This window comes from Oncorhynchus gorbuscha, linkage group LG12 (assembly GCF_021184085.1).
Source record: "Oncorhynchus gorbuscha isolate QuinsamMale2020 ecotype Even-year linkage group LG12, OgorEven_v1.0, whole genome shotgun sequence".
NCBI classification, from domain to species: Eukaryota; Metazoa; Chordata; class Actinopteri; order Salmoniformes; family Salmonidae; genus Oncorhynchus; species Oncorhynchus gorbuscha.
The window spans coordinates 15,802,879-15,821,092 of record NC_060184.1 but is presented as its reverse complement, the minus strand read 5'-3'; the positions used below and the strand labels follow the sequence as shown (position 1 = coordinate 15,821,092).

At 41.3% G+C, this 18,214-nt stretch overlaps 2 protein-coding genes across 3 annotated transcripts; one reads left to right on the top strand and one right to left on the bottom strand.

Annotated features, from left to right (window-relative positions):
* The first annotated feature begins 5,135 nt into the window (after window positions 1–5,135).
* On the top strand, window positions 5,136–8,426 carry LOC123991577 (proteasome subunit alpha type-6-like). Of its 2 annotated transcripts, none has more exons than XM_046293206.1 (7): window positions 5,136–5,313; window positions 5,904–5,998; window positions 6,125–6,206; window positions 6,411–6,566; window positions 6,774–6,910; window positions 7,332–7,426; window positions 7,708–8,426. In XM_046293206.1, exons 1-7 carry the CDS (start codon window positions 5,238–5,240, stop codon window positions 7,763–7,765), a joined length of 699 nt encoding a protein of 232 aa, XP_046149162.1. In that variant the 5' UTR covers window positions 5,136–5,237; the 3' UTR covers window positions 7,766–8,426. The 2 variants fall into 2 exon arrangements, with proteins under 2 accessions (XP_046149162.1, XP_046149161.1); XM_046293205.1 differs by having other exon boundaries at window positions 6,774–6,952.
* Window positions 8,427–9,666: 1,240 nt separating this feature from the next.
* On the bottom strand, window positions 9,667–12,180 carry LOC123991576 (NF-kappa-B inhibitor alpha-like). Its single transcript, XM_046293204.1, has 5 exons — window positions 11,861–12,180; window positions 11,220–11,328; window positions 10,683–10,979; window positions 10,303–10,560; window positions 9,667–10,090 (listed from the first exon to the last, which is right to left on the bottom strand). Exons 1-5 carry the CDS (start codon window positions 12,106–12,108, stop codon window positions 10,058–10,060), a joined length of 945 nt encoding a protein of 314 aa, XP_046149160.1. The 5' UTR covers window positions 12,109–12,180; the 3' UTR covers window positions 9,667–10,057.
* Window positions 12,181–18,214: the final 6,034 nt, after the last annotated feature.

The window sequence follows — 18,214 nt, the reverse complement described above, 5'->3', positions numbered from 1 at the left end:
CAAGTTGTATTTTCCTATGTGACTTTCACTTTTACTTGAGTCATTTTCTAATAAGGTATCTTTACTTTTACTCAAGTATGACAATTGGAGTACTTTTTCCACCACTGGACAGGTGCTTTGTCTTCAGACGCCCACAACGCAACACTCTGTGGCAGAGGCCGGCAAACATGGGGTTTCAATCAGGGTGAACCAGGGGTTATCAATGCTTTCAGTTCATAGGCCCACTGAAACACTTTTAAAAAAGGCCACCTGGTTGAGAATGACTGAGGTAAACCATCAAAATGCCAACCTTTTCTCACACCTTTTTGTGAGGATGAAATTTTTATGAAAAGCACCTGTTTTAGTATTTTGCAACCAATCCTCCATGCCCCACCAATCAAATACCTCTCAGAAAGTTTATTTTCTGAATAAATGCTTGTGTTGAGTGTCAATCTGTTGTATAAAGATGTGACTTGTGTAACGTCTGCTTCCAACTCACACTCTCAAACACGTAGATCCCCTGAATGCAGCTCACTTTCCAGATCCCAATCACCTGAATTCTGATCACCTGTTCACACACCTGTATGTCATTATCACACACTATTTAGTTCATTTCTTTGCACTGCATCATTGTGAGGTATTGTTTGTTTTGTGACGCTTGGGGTTCACTGTAATTTACGCTTCCTGTGTATGATAGTTTCTACCTGCCTCACTAACTATGCCTTTTGCCTATTCCCTGCCTGTACTTTAGCCTATTGGATTTCCTGTTATCAACCTATTGCCTGATCTCCCGGACGACGTTACTATCCTTTTCCCTGCCAGTACTGTTGCCTTTTTGGACCACCTGTGTTTGCCCTTCTGCCTGCCCCTGGACCCAGCTACCTGCCTCCTCCTGTGGTCCATTACAATAAACACTTGCTGCGCCCTGTGATTGAAACCAGTTCTGTCTACCATCGTGTTCATTACAACTTGCTCATAACAAACTACCAGCCGCTGTTGTGAAGGGATGGACGTACATTTTGAAGTATTTTTTTTATTTTGTGTTTTTTTGTGTGTGTGTTTTATATCTCCCCAATTTTTGTGATATCCAATTGGTAGTTAGTCTTGTTCCATTGCTGCAATTGCCGTATGGACTCGGGAGAGGTGTAGATCGAGAGCCATGTGTCCTCCGAAACACGACCCTGCCAAGCCACACTGCTTCTTGGCACACTGCTGGCTTAACCCGGAAGCAAGCCGCACAAATGTGTCGGAGGAAACCGCGTCCAACTGGCAACCGTGTCAACGTGCATGCGCCCAACCCGCCACAGGACTTGCTAGAGCATGATGGGACGAGGACATCCTGGCCGGCCAAACCCTCTCCTAACCCGGATGACACTGGACCAAACCCTCCCCTATAACCCGGATGACACTGGACCAAACCCTCCCCTAACCCGGATGACACTGGACCAAACCCTCCCCTAACCCGGATGACACTGGACCAAACCCTCCCCTAACCCGGATGACACTGGACCAAACCCTCCCCTAACCCGGATGACACTGGACCAAACCCTCCCCTAACCCGGATGACACTGGACCAAACCCTCCCCTAACCCGGATAACACTGGACCAAAACCGTCCCGAAACCCGGATGACGCTGGGCCAAAACCATCACCTAACCCGGAGGACGCTGGACCAAAACCGTCCCCTAACCCGGAGGACGCTGGACCAAAACCGTCCCGCAACCCGGACGACGCTGGGCCAAAACCATCCCGCAACCCGGACGATGCTGGGCCAAAACCGTCCCGTAACCCGGACGATGCTGGGCCAAAACCGTCCCGTCACCCGGATGATGCTGGGCCAATTGTGTGCTGCCTCACGCACACAATTGGGACTTCCGGCTGCGACACAACCCCGGGCTCAAACCCGGATCTGTAGTGACGCCCTGCGATGCAGGCCGAAGAAAAAACATGAAGTCCCCGTTAATCAAAATAAAAACTACATTGGTTAATAAATGAGATGAAATTACAATCTTATATATTTATTTTGAATCTCTGTTCAAGCCATTCTCAGAAACTCGTTCAGCGATCAGTTTCTAAGAAAATGTGTGGTAAGTGTACTGCACAAACAGACACGATTAGATTCTTATCTCAAGAAATCATCTCAGTATTTTGAGATTTCTTCAATAATCTTAATTTCTGCTCACACTGTAATGAACAAGAGGAATTTATGAAGAACTATTCACATTTGATGGTATAAAGTCAAACAAACATTTTCAAAAATATTATTTTAAATGTCATGTCACTACACAGAATTATGAGTTTCCTAGAACTCTGTATTCTATAGATTTTTAAAAAATGTAATCCTTATGTGTAAAGATAAGTTCACACGTGAATGAACTCAGATCCCAGTGATTTCAAAGGAAGGCCCTGTCATTAAGAATCTCTCACAATGTATGTTAACTTGTTGCTTCATCTTTAGTGGGAAATATGAGGCAAACTACTGTATGGTGGTTCTGTATGAACATACTGTATACACTCACTGCAAGTGGAGATCCCCCAGCAACCCATGGATATGTCGGTGACTTTCTGTCCCACACATCACTACATGAGAAATGGGGGTGGGGTTCTTTCCTCTCAAAAAGGGTAAGTAAACTATATCCTCCAATGAATGAAAATACTGCTTCCTTTGATACAGAAAGAAAGACAAAATGAGAGATACCAGGTCTGTTTGGTGGGGGGTGGGGGGAACTGTCTGTATACACTGTGAAATATTAAAACAAGGTGGCAGGTGGTGCTTTTCAACAGTCATTTTGTATTTTCCAATGATTTTTTTTTAACAGGACCTATTGTCATCATACCCTCTTTGTTGTTTCTGAAAAGTTGTGTCTGACAAGTGTATACCTACTGTATGCTCTGATATTAATCACAATAAGGAGTCTGGAGTTATGAAATCCTTTTTGGGATTTCAGTCTTTCCCTATAAAGCTCTATCTCTCAACATTATTCAACCCAAGGCACCATTTAGTTACAAGGTGTGACTATGGCTATAGGCCTATGTGGTGAGCTTTGCGTGTGAGCTATTGAATGGTGTATTACCAGCCTTACAACACCAAATGGCAGACACTTTGGGATTTTTTGCTACATAAGGCTGCAGTGTGTGTGTGTGTGTGTGTCTGTGTGCGTGCGTGCGTGCGTGTGAAAGAGTGAGCAAGTGGCACGTGATGTTGACACACATCTCAATGAAATGACTCTTCTTTATATATATATATATATATATATATATATATATCCTTTTAGTCATTGATTTACGGATTTGATTCATTGAGAACATATCAAAAGCATCCAAAATATTTAATCCTAATAGTTTTACTGGTTGTCAAACTATACTGTAGCTAGTCACCTGAGTCATTTGATCTGAATGTACCAGACTAATAATACATGATAAGGAAGCAATTCAATCCAGCCAAGAGCCTAACAGTTAAGTGGGACAAAAGGGAAATAACCTGCATGCCAAGTACAGTACAGATGTAGGATCTGGCTACAGCAGGAAAATAATCCTGCAGCAACAGAACATGTGGATTATAAGGAATTGATATTTTTGTAGGGGTTGATAGATTTTTCATTAGGGCAAATCAAGTCTGACATTTTAAATGGAAATTACAAACTTTAGAAGCCTTTTTAAACCATGAATACACTACACGTTTACATTTCCTGCTGTGCAGGTACATTCTCTGAAACAAAAGAGTGATAAAATGAAGATCCTACATCTGCAAATAGTCAAATTATTAACCCATTATAATCCCTGTTCTAAAACACTCAGTCAAGCCGACCAGGAACAGGGAAAAGGAAAGTACTGCATGTTCTGGCACAGGGAGTAAACTTGTTTATTGATGATTACGCATAAACATCTCATTTGAAAAATGTTTCCCTTCAGCTATCGAGCGCTTTGCTTCCTTCAAATAAACTGTTTATCATTGTCTTACATCAGATGACTTCACTGCTCTCTAAACCGATCGATGCAGGCTGAATCGATGTGCTCTCATTTAAGAAAAAGCTGTTTCCTTATTCTTTGCCTGATAAAATTCCTGGCAGGAACTCCCTTTTCTCTCTAGAGGAGCACACAGAGGCCAAAGAAGTGCTTTCAAGGCAACTGGGAAGTCAGAAAAAATAGGAGGTCATATCATGACGTAAGTGATCTTCAGGTTGGAAAGTGGGAACTCTAGAAAGAGGCCAGAGTTCCCGACTTCCGAGTTAGATGTCAGAGCTTGTTTTATTTAGATTTTCCAGTTGCCTTCAACGCACTGAAGTCAGAAGTAGGAGATTTCTGAGTTCCCAGTTGTTGTGAACGTGGCAAGAGACAAGCACATGGAGGATCATGACGACACTCCCCTCTGAATAGTAGTCTGTCAGTAGGGCCAGATACCGTAAATATCTGATGAATGACGAAGAGTGTGTAGGCCTATCGATACAGAGAAAATGGGCTGCTCATCATCGCAGAAAAATGTGGTCTCACCTTTACCTGTTGGAAAAGGTGACATTTATTTTGTTCAATTAATCACCAGAATTGGTCATTAATGCCTCGAATATGACTTGCCTAGAAGGTTAAATAAATAAAATCGTTTTTTTTATCTTACCTTTATTTAACCAGGCAAGTCAGTTAATAACAAATTTTTATTTTCAATGACAGCCTAGGAACAGGTTCACTGCCTGTTCAGGGGCAGAATGACAGATTTGTACCTTGTCAGCTCGGGGGTTTGAACTTGCAACATTCTGGTTACTAGTCCAACGCTCTAACCACTAGGCTACCCTGCCACCCCATTAAATAACTGTAACTTATATTTTATAATACTCTATTATATTATATAATATTCCTCAATATAAAAATGATGAACAATAGGGGCTATGAGTGAGCAAGTGGCCAATGTTGAGGTGAAGAAAATAAAGAAAAAGTTATGTTTGCGCTTTTTACAAGGTCTGTATTCCCCTGACTTTTGTAATGTTTGCATGATCCGTTGTATACTCTTTTTTTATTGTTTATTATCCGTTATTATCCGTTGTTTTTTTCTTTATTGTTTATTTTGAATTCACAATAATACAATTTTAAAAAGTGTACGGTACCATGACAACCCTAGATCACTGCTTATTTGACCTCGGATGTAGTTACAATTTATTTGTTACTTCTTCCGGGTGAACATAATTTTTTTGTTTGCATGACGTGAGATTTGTGCATGCTAAATATTTGGGACTAGCTAGATTTTTAGCTAACTAAATTAAAACCAAAATGTCGCGGGGCTCAAGTGCAGGTTTCGATCGTCACATCACCATCTTCTCTCCAGAGGGTAGACTCTACCAAGTTGGTTGGTACAGTGTATTTTCAATCGTATGCCGTCTAGCTAAATGCTCAGTCATGGTTCCTAGCTAAGTTAGCGCTAACTGTAACCACAGACAAAGGGGAAACCTATCTTTGCTGTAACTAACTACAAGCTGCAAGTTAGCAATAAGCCTACTTTTCATTTGAAAGTTATTTTGAACGAGCTAATATTCTAGCAAGCTACACCAGTTCAATATCCACATATTTAAACAGAATGCCAGCTAGGCTAACACCCGGTACATGTAAACTCAATAAACACAATGAACATAACGTTAGTTAACTAGTCAACATGAAGTTGGTTGTAATTTTTTACAAGATAGCTACTGAAAACATGTTGCTTTCTTTTAGTAGCTAGCCTAATAGCATGCGAGTACGGCTTGCTAGTGAGGATAGCTAACTAGCAAATTATGTTGCGAGCAAGCCAGTCTTGCAGTTTATCATCATGGTATACCGTTTTTCTCTGACAGTCTTATATAGTGGGACTGCTTTTCTGTTGAAGTGATTTTTTTATTTATTGTATGCGTTAAAATTATGTGATGTCCTGAATAACCCTGTTTTATGTGTTGTTTTTGACAGAGTATGCTTTCAAGGCCATAAACCAAGGTGGTCTCACGTCAGTAGCAGTCAGAGGTAAAGACTGTGCAGTAGTCGTCACACAGAAGAAAGTACCAGTAAGTTCAGCTGTAAAACTTATGGCTGTTTACCTCATTATTCTAGGCTTCTCACCAGTGGAGGACTAATTTAGTACATCAATTGTATTTCTTAGAAATTACATCACCTCGTTTTGTCTCCACAAGGACAAGCTACTGGATTCCTCCACAGTCACTCACCTGTTCAGGATAACGGAGAACATTGGCTGTGTGATGTCAGGGATGACAGGTAGGCTACAATACCCAGCACAACAGTCTTCAGCAGAGTGATGGACCATCCAGGCTTCATAGCAGACAGGCTACTCTGGTTGTTACTCACAACAACTCAACTCCATGTGTATCTCAAAACACATACTAGCATATGCATGACCTTTTACCTTGTCCTGAACAAGTCCCAATGCTGTTTCTAACTGCTTGTCTCTCCCACCCCCAGCGGACGGCAAGTCACAGGTCCAGAGAGCACGCTACGAGGCAGCAAACTGGAATTACAAGTATGGTTATGAGATCCCAGTGGACATGCTATGTAAGAGGATCGCTGACATCTCTCAGGTGTACACACAAAATGCTGAGATGAGGCCGCTGGGATGCTGTAAGTGCATGTTTATTCATGTTCACCATCACTGGATATAAGTTCTACGGTCAAAGAAACGCAAAAGTGATGATCCGTGTTGTACTCTTAATTTTCCTTCAGACATTATAGAAGACAATGCATCTCTTTCCCAATATTATTTACAACTGTCAAAAAATTCTGTGCGTACTATACTTCCTGTTTGACTAATAGCATGTCTCTCCTCAGGCATGATAGTGATTGGTGTGGATGACGAATGTGGTCCCCAGGTGTATAAGTGTGACCCTGCTGGATACTACTGTGGCTTCAAGGCCACCGCTGCAGGGGTCAAACAGACAGAGGCAACCAGCTTCCTGGAGAAGAAGGTTAAAAAAAAACTTGACCTGACCTTTAAAGAAACTGTTGAGGTAGATATACCCTTTTACCCCGCTAACAGTACATACAGTACAAGGTTTAGTGATGCCAAGAGTGTGCAAAGCTCTCAAGGCAAAGGATGGCTACTTTGAAGAATCTAAAATAAATTTTGATTAACACTTTTTTGGTTACTACATGATTCCAAATGTGTTATTTCATAGTTTTGATGTCTTCACTGTTATTCTACAATGTATAAAATAGTCAAAGTAAAGAAACACCCTGGAATGAGTAGGTGTCCAAACCTTTGACTGGTACTGTGCATTGAAATTAAAGTGAAATGAACCAGTAGGCGAGATGTTGTACTGTCAGAATTTGGTTCTCTCCTCTGCAAAAAGCAGTGGATGAGATTGTGTTGTCTCTTTCTTTTTTCAGACCGCCATCACCTGTCTGTCTACAGTCCTGTCCATTGATTTCAAGCCCTCTGAGCTGGAGATAGGAGTCATTGCAACAGAAGACCCTAAATTCAGGTGAAACACCACTCTGCTCTGAACACATCATTAGTCCCCATATACAATACAGGAAGACCTTTGTTGTTTAGAAAGTGTGTACAAAAGTTAGTTTAGATGTGGTGGTGCTATATTGGGCTCTCCCACTAATGGACCACCAGAATACTGTTGCAACAACAAAAAACTAGTGAGAAATGTAGAATTTTAGTAATCCTTTCTGTAAGGTAATGCCTAAGAAAACTGTTGACCCTGGGTGGACAAAGGTATATTCTGTTCTATTAATCTGTTTTTTCTGCTTGCAGGATTCTGACAGAGTCTGAGGTGGACACCCACCTGGTGTCCCTAGCGGAAAGAGATTGAGCCCAGAAAAACTACAGAGGCCCAGAGAGATGTGTAAGGCCCAGTCAGAGAATTGTGGGATTTGAAAGTTGAAGAATGGTGTTAATCCTTGTTTACTGTATATTTGCCCCCTGTTCTATAAAAAAAAAAAAGTTACAACCAGTTTTGATTAATTTGTTTTCAGGTTGATCGCTCAATGCCAGAACGGGTTTTCACTCCGGCACTAGGTTAACAGACTGCACAATATTTTCTGTGTGTATTATTCCACCTTGTATTTTTGAAGTTTAAACCCTTTTCTAATGTAGGTTTATGCCATTTTCATTTTTGTAATACAAAAAAAATGTATTCTCAATGTGTGATCATAGATTTGACTGAATTATGTGCACCATGCCTTGGTTATATGACCTAGTACAAACTTGAACATTTTTGTTCCTAAATTGGGTAACCTGACTGAGACTTTTTGAACATTGCTGCAGAGTAAAACATTGACATCCTGTTGTGGTTCTGCTCATTTAATCACATGACATACTATTGAAGAGCTGTGGTGAAGGTTCTTTACTACAATCAGTCAAAACTGGTTGTGACCTGTTTGCCTCCTTGTATCATGATTTTTTTTTTTTGCGTTTTCCATTTCCTTCAAGTCAGAAATAAAATGCACCTCTGGTGACAATCAAAAGGCAAACTGACTTGAGAGAAGTGTGCAATATTTCTATGTGGTGAGGGAATTGGGAAATATCACATCAAATTAGGTTTATATAATAGAGGCTAAAAGACTAATCTGAAGTCTCAGCATTTGTTTTACTGGCCCATCATGTTAGTTCTATGGCCAGAGGATATGAATAGATCACATGCAGAGATATTGGAACTGTTGTGTCTTTGGGTGAGGCTGAGTCAGATTCCTTAGGAAATCCCCTGAGAATCCAGAGGTTAATAGGCCAACTGACATTTGGCTCACAGCAAATAGGCTGCAATTAGAGGGTCCATTTTACACTCCCATTATAACAGTAGCCAAGGACCATATTTTTCTCTATCACTGATTATAATAGTGTGCTAATGGGAGAAAGGGTTGTAGAAGATACATAAGTCAGTCTGTCCAGGAAGATAAATTGTTTAGTTTGAGCAATAAAAGCTTTTGCAATTTCCCTCTGACAACTTCGGTAAATCCATTCAGCTGAAGGTAAGTCATGTTATGTTGTGCTGTCTCTAACTCTCCTTATGACTGGTAGTACTAATAATAGGCATGGGTAGTGCAGTAAATTTAAAGATTTCTTATATTGGTGAACAGTAGGTTCTTCTACAGGAGTCATCAATTCCCACACACACTTATTCAGCAGCACTTCCAAGGTGGAATGTTTTATACGGAACAGTAGTTCCTCTTACACATCCAATTCAAGGGGACTTTTAACAATGTGACTCAAAGATAGTGACCTCGCCCCAACCAGGAAACCCCAGACTGTACTGATGCCGCATTCACATGCTCGTCGGAACTCGGATACTCAGAAATTTCCAACCTAATTTGTTTAAGGAGGCCTGTATATAACTACAACCAGTTAGCATGTTGGAAATTTCAGTTTCCTAGTTCTGACTAGCACATGGACGCGGCATAAGGGAAGATCTCCATTGCATACTCCAGGCTTTCTCATCCAATGGGTTTTGAGAGAGTATGCAATTGAGATTTTCCCTTTGTGTTGAGTGGGGGAAGGGGACTTCAGTTGTCTTGCAAGTCTATGAAAAATGATCATGACTCTTGTATAGGATTTCCATGTCAGTGAGTGAGTAGCGTTGGCTAAGTGAGCCAGTTAACTTAAGGGTTCAAGTCTGTATATTGCTGTGTAAAAATGGCCATGAAGAATTACTAGAGTGTGACAGAAAATTAACTACAACCAGAGGGCGTAAGAGTAGAAAACAACAGTCAAAATCCATTTTATATTATAGATGCATATTTTAATGATTCTTTTCAATAGTGTTTCACTCACATTTAATAAAAACATTCACAAGTATAAAAAATTATATCTCTGTATTTACAATATATGATGTCTGATATATACATGAAAATAGGATAATTCTCTCAGAGGTCAGGGCTCATATTATGCTTTCCGGTGCGTTTTATTTTCACCGACCACAAGGCTTCCACCCCAAACAAATGCCATCTTCAGCCTTGTCTCTCTGATGTCTTGTCTTTAGGCCAGCTCTATGTGGCTCTCCCCCTAAAGGCTTCTGGGACCTGGAGTTCCCACTGTGCTTTGATTGGACTGGACAGGCCAGTAGCAGCTTCATCGACTTGACTTCACACCACCACGTGATGCGACTGCTTCAATTCTGCCCAAATGTAATGTCATCGTACATCTGTGGAGAACGAAAGTAACAACATTAGGAATCTGTTATCGCAACTGTAATTGAAATAGAAGACAATATTCCTTTAGTACAATAGCCAATCCATTAGTCCAGATAGAGCCATTTCCCAATCCCCCTAGTAATGCAGCTTTTTTTTATTTAACCTTTATACAAAGATCAAATCTCTTTTACAAGAGAGACCAGTGTGACTTTTAGTATCTCACCTGTTCATCACCAGACAGGCACTCCTCCTCACTCTCCTCTGATTCGCTCTCAGGCAGCTCTCTGAGTTCCTGGGCCGTCTTCTCGTACAGCTGGTGGCGGATCTCAGCGTTCTGACGCCCATAGGTCAGGTGGAAAGGCGTGTAGCCCCCGTATGTCACACTGTTGACATCTGCCCCCATGGAGAGGAGCCGGTGGACCAGGGATGGGTTCTGGAGGTCCACAGCCAGGTGAAGCGCTGTACGACCACTACAATGTTCCTGGGGGAAACAAAAATACACCAAACATTAGTTCCTTTGGTCTGTGAATACATTTAGGTTTAAATTCATCAATGGGGATTCTTGATTCTTGGCATAAGAGCACCTGTGTGATGAAACCTTACCTGTGCATTGATGTCGGCACCAAGCTGAACCAGACTCTCCACCATGGAGAGGTATCCATTAATGGAGGCGAGGTGGAGGCAGTTGTGTCCGCTGTAGTTGGGGAAGGTGAGGATGGAGCGGAGGTGGCGGGGGCAGTTCTGGGTGATCACACTGAAGGAGATGAGAGAGCCCTTCTTACAGGCGATGTGGAGGGCGGTGTTCCCACTGTCGTCTGCTATCCGCGGGTCACACCCAGCCTTTAGTAGCCTCTCTACCAGATGGGGCTGTTCTGTGATCACTGCCAGGTGGAGCGCCGTCTGAAAGAAGAATACGAAGGTGGTAAGCTATTGATTTCAGGTGTAAATACAACCATTTAGATGGCTTGTTTATAACTATGTAAGTGTAGTGATGTTTTACAACATGTTTCAAAAAGACTGTGTTTTATCAACCAATTCATTTTGTTTTAATTAACGCGTTTAGTTTGTGTTTTAATTGTTCTATTTTTGTCATCTTCAATTAGTCAATTATACAAAAATTAATTGGTTATCTTTAATTACCTGTCTCTGATTGTTCTGTGCATCCAGGAATAGATCATCATTGTGTGACAGTTTGATCATCTGCTCAGCATGTTCTGTGGCTTCATGAATAATGGCCAGGTGGAGAAACCTATGTGGAGGAGGGGTAAAAGAAAGAGTTAAAAACGGCTTTGCTTCAAATACGCACGTCTGAGAGGAAGTGGTTGAAAAAAAAGAACAAAGCGCGAGCACTGGAGCATTGCGCAAGAATGGATTTTTTGGGGGGTTATTTCCACCAGTTGCGGCTTGACACATCTGATACATTATCAGTTCCTGGCAACTCGCCAGGGACTTTCCTAACTGCGCATAGTTGATTTTAGCGCCGCCCAGGGGTAGCTCTGAGCCAAAGTACACACTCAGCGGACAGCGGAGTCCAAAAGTCCTTTTGTTTACTTGCAAATGCAGACTATCAATGCAGACTATCAACTGACTAATTTGACACAACTTGATAACAGGCGCATATCTGTGCGTTTTAAAATTGATTTAGGCCTACAATGCAAATGAAGATAAGCTCATTGAAATAGTATAATTATAATCCAAAATAATACAGAACTTTATGCAAAATCATATGCATTCATAAAACATACCGATGCAACATTACCCAAAGATAAAAGTGAACTTACGTGTCTCTGTCCTCGGTCACTGTTTTCCTCCAAGGTTCATTACTGCAGGAGTTTGACTTGACTTCGACGGGGGCCACTCTCAAGTCCTCCAGCTCCTTCACAAGGTTACCATATTCATCATCTTTTAGCGAATCCAGACCGCTATCAAAACGGTCTTCTTGGCTAGGTATCATTTTGCCAAGTTTCGATACCCGTTCATCGACGTTATAATCCATTTGGTTGTCGTTTGAAACTCTATAAACATCCATATTGAATAGACTGACTGATTGACTGACAAGTCCACTCACTACTCTGTTCCCTCTCAAGTCTGGAATGGAGTGCGTGTTGAAGGGAGGTGCCAGTGGCTTAAATATTCTAGCGGGGAGGAGACAAAGAATGGGGGATTTCCACGTTGAGTTATCTCGACACAACTAGGGAAACTCATAGACCGGGCTTTTATGAGAAAAATTCCCTCTCGAATGAGCCCCATACTCACGAGTAAGAATGAAAACTTGTAGTTTCCTATTAGACGTACCTGTGATGCAGACATAAATACGTTCAATGAATGCGATAGAATATGAATGAGAGACAGACATTAGAGGTGCCTTTGACTGGTTCTTGAAGAATTCCCTTTTCACTTGGGGAATTAATGTGTCATAACAAGTTATATGAGGGGCATAACTGTTCTGCACCTTTTGACTGTAATGCCATCATCAGGTAACTGTGCAGAACCAGTGTTAAATGGAATGTCAATTGAAGGTCAACCACAGTGTGAAATATGGAATTGGTTTATTATTAGGCCTGCCATATTTGTTATTATTGTGCTATTACACTTCTGCACCTCGCCAGGTCTCATAAATGAACAACTACATGGATAAAATGCATCTCTGCAAGCATAAACGGATAAGAAATTGCCAATTTAATATCTATAGGTGGCCAGGTTTTATTCAGGTTGGAATACCATGCTTGAGGGATGTTTGCAGCCTTCATGTCGGAATACAGAACAAAAGCCCAGTATGGGGAAACAAAACCAAAAGATATCTTGCTGTTGCATGGTTCACAGGTGAATCAGATGGAGCTGAGAGATTCAGGTGATTCCACAGGGACTTTCTGATTGCAGTATAATAACACAGGGTTTGGTACAGAGGTGGAAAAAGTTACACTTTCCAAATGGAGACAACCCCACTATGAAACGGACACTGCTGCGTGTTTCCCCATGGGATATAGATATAGCCTACTGGACAAACCATTAATGTGCTGCACATACCTAATGTAATATTTACATGTTTTTTTGGTATTTTATTAGGATCCCCATTTGCTGTTGTGAAAAGCAGCAGCTACTATTTCTGGGGTCCACATGAAAAAATGAACGAAGACATAATACAGAGCATTAATAGACAAGAACAACTCAAGGACAGAACTATATACTGTGCATTTAAAAACGGCACACACAGCCTACATAACATTACAAACACACAAAGTATCTAAGTTAAATAGGGGAGAGGCGTTGTGCCGTAAGGTGTTACTTTCTCTGTTTTTGTAAAAACCAGGTTTGCTGTTCATTTGAGCAATATGAGATGGAAGGGAGTTCCATGCACTAATGGCTCTAGATAATACTGTACACTTTCTGGAATTTGTTTTGGAGTTGAGGAGTGTGAAAAGACCCCAGGTGGCATGTCGGTGGGGCAAGTGTGTGTGTCAGAGCTGTGTGTAACTATTTGGAATTTTCAACACATTAATATTTCTTATATAAAGAAGAAGGGATGCAGTCAGCCTCTCCTCATCTCTTAGCCAAGAGAGACTGGCAGCATAGTATTTATATCAGCCCTCTGATTACAATGAAGAGCAGGACGTGACGCTCTGTTCAGGGCCAGCTGCAGCTTAACTAGGTCTTTCTTTGCAGCACTTGACCACATGACTGGACAATAATCAAGATTAGACTAAACTAGAGCCTGCAGGACTTGCTTTTTGGAGTGTGGTGTCAAAAAAGCAGAGCAACAAAAGGGTTTCTCCAACTTTGTTGGCTTTACCTTGCGTGACAACAATTATCACTGTCTACCTGGGCTCGCCTCACCCTAGCTGACAAGTGTACTGAAAACTCCCTGTTTGCACAGGGAAGGACGCTTTTAACAACATAGCAACCGTAACCACAAGCAGTTAGCATTCACACCTCTGTGGGGCGATACTGGGCGCTACTGTACATAAACACTTACACACACCTTCCTAAAAAGGACAAGCCAGATGACATATAAAGGATTTCAGTGTGAGTATATGCATCACACCACCAGGAGTCATGGCAACAGGCAGGTACACTCTTCTATCTGTGGGATTGTGATTGGTCGGCTGTGAATTCCACACATTCTTTCATCTCTGCCAAGTAAAGTATCGCAATACTGAGTCTAGGTTGGGAACATTATGTGCTTTTTCTGAAGGGGAGTAACCATGCTTCCTGATGCTATCATGTCTGTTGATGGTGAGATTCTTTCAAGGGAAATGCCTATTCATCTGTAAATAGGAAGTTCCTACTCATTTGTTGTAGTAAAATGCAACATCCTTCCTTTGAACTCTTTGTTCTGTGTTTACTGTGGTTTTCACACACACCATTTCTATCCCCAATCTCTCTCTAGATTGCCCTCTATTGGGTTGCAGTTGTAACAGCTACTTCAATCATTTACAATTACACAAGCCAAATCATTGTTCAAGGCACCACCTACACTCATTTGCAAAGTTAGTCCCCTTATGATGTTTCCACTGATCTAATCATTTTAACATTTAGTTTTACTCCAACTTTTAACTTCAACTATCTATTTATGGGACATGATAACATCTTATATTCAGCTGATTGTGTAGGTTCAGTTTTATTCATTGTTACATAAGTCACATTAGTTTTTCCAGCATATGTTGAATTACTGCCTCATTTTGCAGTTCATTCTTATTAACTTTGTCCAGTAATTGCCTGTCTGTTTTCCAATAACACTGCAAGGCAAGGTCCTCTTTGTAGGAACAATTAGATATTCCAGTCGAAAAATAGAATGATCACACTGCATTCTATCACTGATATGCAACTTCTCCTACTCTTCCATAGGATATGTCAGTGGTCAGTTGTGTGTGTGTGTTATAATACCACACAGATTGATTCAGGTGATAATAATGCCTTCCACTTTCTATTGAAGGAGCTTAATGTTTTATGAGTGTGTGGTTAAGAATGGGAAGGTATTTTAATATGGCAATGACATGGCATCATTTATGTTCCACTGTCTAAGCAGTATTAAATAGTCAACCTTTCTGCTCCTGAATCGACAAGTCTGAAATTACTCACATCTGATTCATTTTATGGCCACCATGTCCAAGGGACTTCACCCTTCCCCTATCCACACACATACATTGGGGCAAAAAATAATTGAGTCAACCACCAATTCTGCAAGTTCTCCCACTTAAAAAGATGAGAGAGGCCTGTAATTTTCATCATAGGTACACTTCAACTATGACAGACAAAATGAGAAAAAAAATCCAGAAAATCACATTGTAGGATTTTTAATGAATTTATTTGCAAATTATGGTGGAAAATAAGTTTATCTTATATACCCTTTGTTGGCAATGACAGAGGTCAAACGTTTTCTGTAAGTCTTCACAAGGTTTTCACACACTGTTGCTGGTATTTTGGCCCATTCCTCCATGCAGATCTCCTCTAGAGCAGTGATGTTTTGGGGCTGTTGCTGGGCAACACAGACTTTCAACTCCCTCCAAAGATTTTCTATGGGGTTGAGATCTGGAGACTGGCTAGGCCACTCCAGGACCTTGAAATGCTTCTTACGAAGCCACTCCTTCGTTGCCCGGGCGGTGTGTTTGGGATCATTGTCATGCTGAAAGACCCAGCCACGTTTCATCTTCAATGCCCTTGCTGATGGAAGGAGGTTTTCACTCAAAATCTCACGATACATGGCCCCATTCATTCTTTCCTTTACACTGATCAGTCGTCCTGTTCCCTTTGCAGAAAAACAGCCCCAAAGCATGATGTTTCCACCCCCATGCTTCACAGTAGGTATGGTGTTCTTTGGATGCAACTCAGCATTCTTTGTCCTCCAAACACGACGAGTTGAGTTTTTACCAAAGAGTTCTATTTTGGTTTCATCTGACCATGTGACATTCTCCCAATCTTCTTCTGGATCATCCAAATGCTCTCTAGCAAACTTCAGACGGGCCTGGACTTGTACTGGCTTAAGCATGGGGACACGTCTGGCACTGCAGGATTTGAGTCCCTGGCGGCGTAGTGTGTTACTGATGGTAGGCTTTGTTACTTTGGTCCCAGCTCTCTGCAGGTCATTCACTAGGTCCCCCCGTGTGGTTCTGGGATTTTTGCTCACCGTTCTTGTGATCATTTTGACCCCACGGGGTGAGATCTTGCGTGGAGCACCAGATCGAGGGAGATTATCAGTGGTCTTGTATGTCTTCCATTTACTAATATTTGCTCCCACCGTTGAGTTCTTCAAACCAAGCTGCTTACCTATTGCAGATTCAGTCTTCCCAGCCTGGTGCAGGTCAACAATTTTGTTTCTGGTGTCCTTTGACAGCTCTTTGGTCTTGGCCATAGTGGAGTTTGGAGTGTGACTGTTTGAGGTTGTGGACAGGTGTCTTTTATACTGATAACAAGTTCAAACATGTGCCATTAATACAGGTAACGAGTGGAGGACAGAGGAGCCTCTTAAAGAAGAAGTTACAGGTCTGTGAGAGCCAGATATCTTGCTTGTTTGTAGGTGACCAAATACTTATTTTCCACCATAATTTGCAAATAAATTCATTAAAAATCATACAATGTGATTTTCTGGATTTTTTTTCCTCCATTTTGTCTGTCATATTTGAAGTGTACCTATGATGAAAATTACAGGCCTCTCTCATCTTTTTAATTGGAAGAACTTGCACAATTGGTGGCTGACTAAATGCTTTTTTGCCCCACTGTATATATGTACAACGTAAATTGGACTGAGTAATCCTCAGATACAGATTACAACAGGGTTTCAGTTAGAGGAGACAGTGAGGACATACACTGAGTATACAAAACATTAAGAACACTTGCTCTTTCCATGATGTAGACTGAATAGGTGAATCCAGGTGAAAGCTATGATCTCTTATTGATATCACTTATTAAATCCACTTCAGTCAGTGTAGATGAAGGGGATGAGACAGGTTAAAGAAGGCTTTTTAAGCCTTGAGACAACTGAGACATGGATTGTGTATGTGTGCCATTCATAGGGTGAATGGGCAAGACTAAGGATTTAAGTTCCTTTGAGTGGGGTATGGTAGTAGGTGCCAGGCGCACCGGTTTGTGTGAAGAACTACAACGCTGCTGGGTTTTTCACGCTCAACTGCTTCCTGTGTTTATCAAGAATGGTCCACCACCCAAAGGACATCCAGCCAACATGACACAACTGTGAGAAGCATTGGAGTCAACAACACGCTTTCAACACCTTGTAGAATAAATATTAAGACATGTTTCTAATAGGATAGGTATGAGGCAAGTTTTACCTCAACATGAATAATCAAGGTATGTAGGGGAAAAATACATTAGATCATCACCTCCGTCTTTTTCAGTTTCCTCTAAACAAAGATTTGATTACAAATCATTTGACCTAGAAACAGGTATACTTCCTGATTAACAAATTGCCCTGACTTCTTGTAAAATAACTGTGGTAATACAGATATTGTTCTTATCTTTTCATGTCCTCCCTTAAAAGGACAAGCCATATGACATTATTTATATGACTTCAGTGGCACATTGATTCACCGAAACTAAAACAGTCCTCATATCGTGCCTCTCCCCTCATTGTTCTCAGGGTTTCATGCTGAGTGTGCCGTACTCATGTTTAGTACACATTTTCGGGAAAAATTTTAGAGTAGGGGGGAATACCTTTTACATTCAAGCATTCCCACGGTTTGATAGTGGCCGACCTGAGGTCTGAGTGTGACACAAACATGTCATGAGGGGCTCCCTCTCCGCAGCTGACCCACTGCCCCAATGATACTGGAGGTAAACTTCTCTGTTTAGGGCTAGGTCAAGGTACAGTAGCAATTTAATCACTTCCAGGTCAAACTCTTGTGAAGTCTCCCATGGGGCGGCAGCGTAGCCTAGTGGCTAGAGCGTTGGACTAGCAACCGGAAGGTTGCGAGTTCAAACCCCCGAGCTGACAAGGTACAAATCTGTCGTTCTGCCCCTGAACAGGCAGTTAACCCACTGTTCCCAGGCCGTCATTGAAAATAAGAATGTGTTCTTAACTGACTTGCCTGTTTAAATAAAGTTTTTAAAAAAAATTTTTTAAATGTCATCAGATCTCATCTTAGCTCTAAGCCCCAAAGGTCTATATTTCAAAGTCTTTACTA

Excerpts from the sequence above, each read along its gene's own strand:
- LOC123991576 (XM_046293204.1), bottom strand. The coding sequence starts at position 12,108 with ATGGATGTTTATAGAGTTTCAAACGACAACCAAATGGATTATAACGTC. Across the intron at positions 10,980-11,219 it reads CACAGAACAATCAGAGACAG|ACGGCGCTCCACCTGGCAGT; the intron begins GTAATTAAAGAT and ends TTCTTCTTTCAG. Across the intron at positions 10,091-10,302 it reads GCCTGTCTGGTGATGAACAG|ATGTACGATGACATTACATT; the intron begins GTGAGATACTAA and ends CGTTCTCCACAG.
- LOC123991577 (XM_046293205.1), top strand. The coding sequence starts at position 5,238 with ATGTCGCGGGGCTCAAGTGCAGGTTTCGATCGTCACATCACCATCTTC. Across the intron at positions 5,999-6,124 it reads TCACACAGAAGAAAGTACCA|GACAAGCTACTGGATTCCTC; the intron begins GTAAGTTCAGCT and ends TGTCTCCACAAG. Across the intron at positions 7,427-7,707 it reads ACAGAAGACCCTAAATTCAG|GATTCTGACAGAGTCTGAGG; the intron begins GTGAAACACCAC and ends TTCTGCTTGCAG.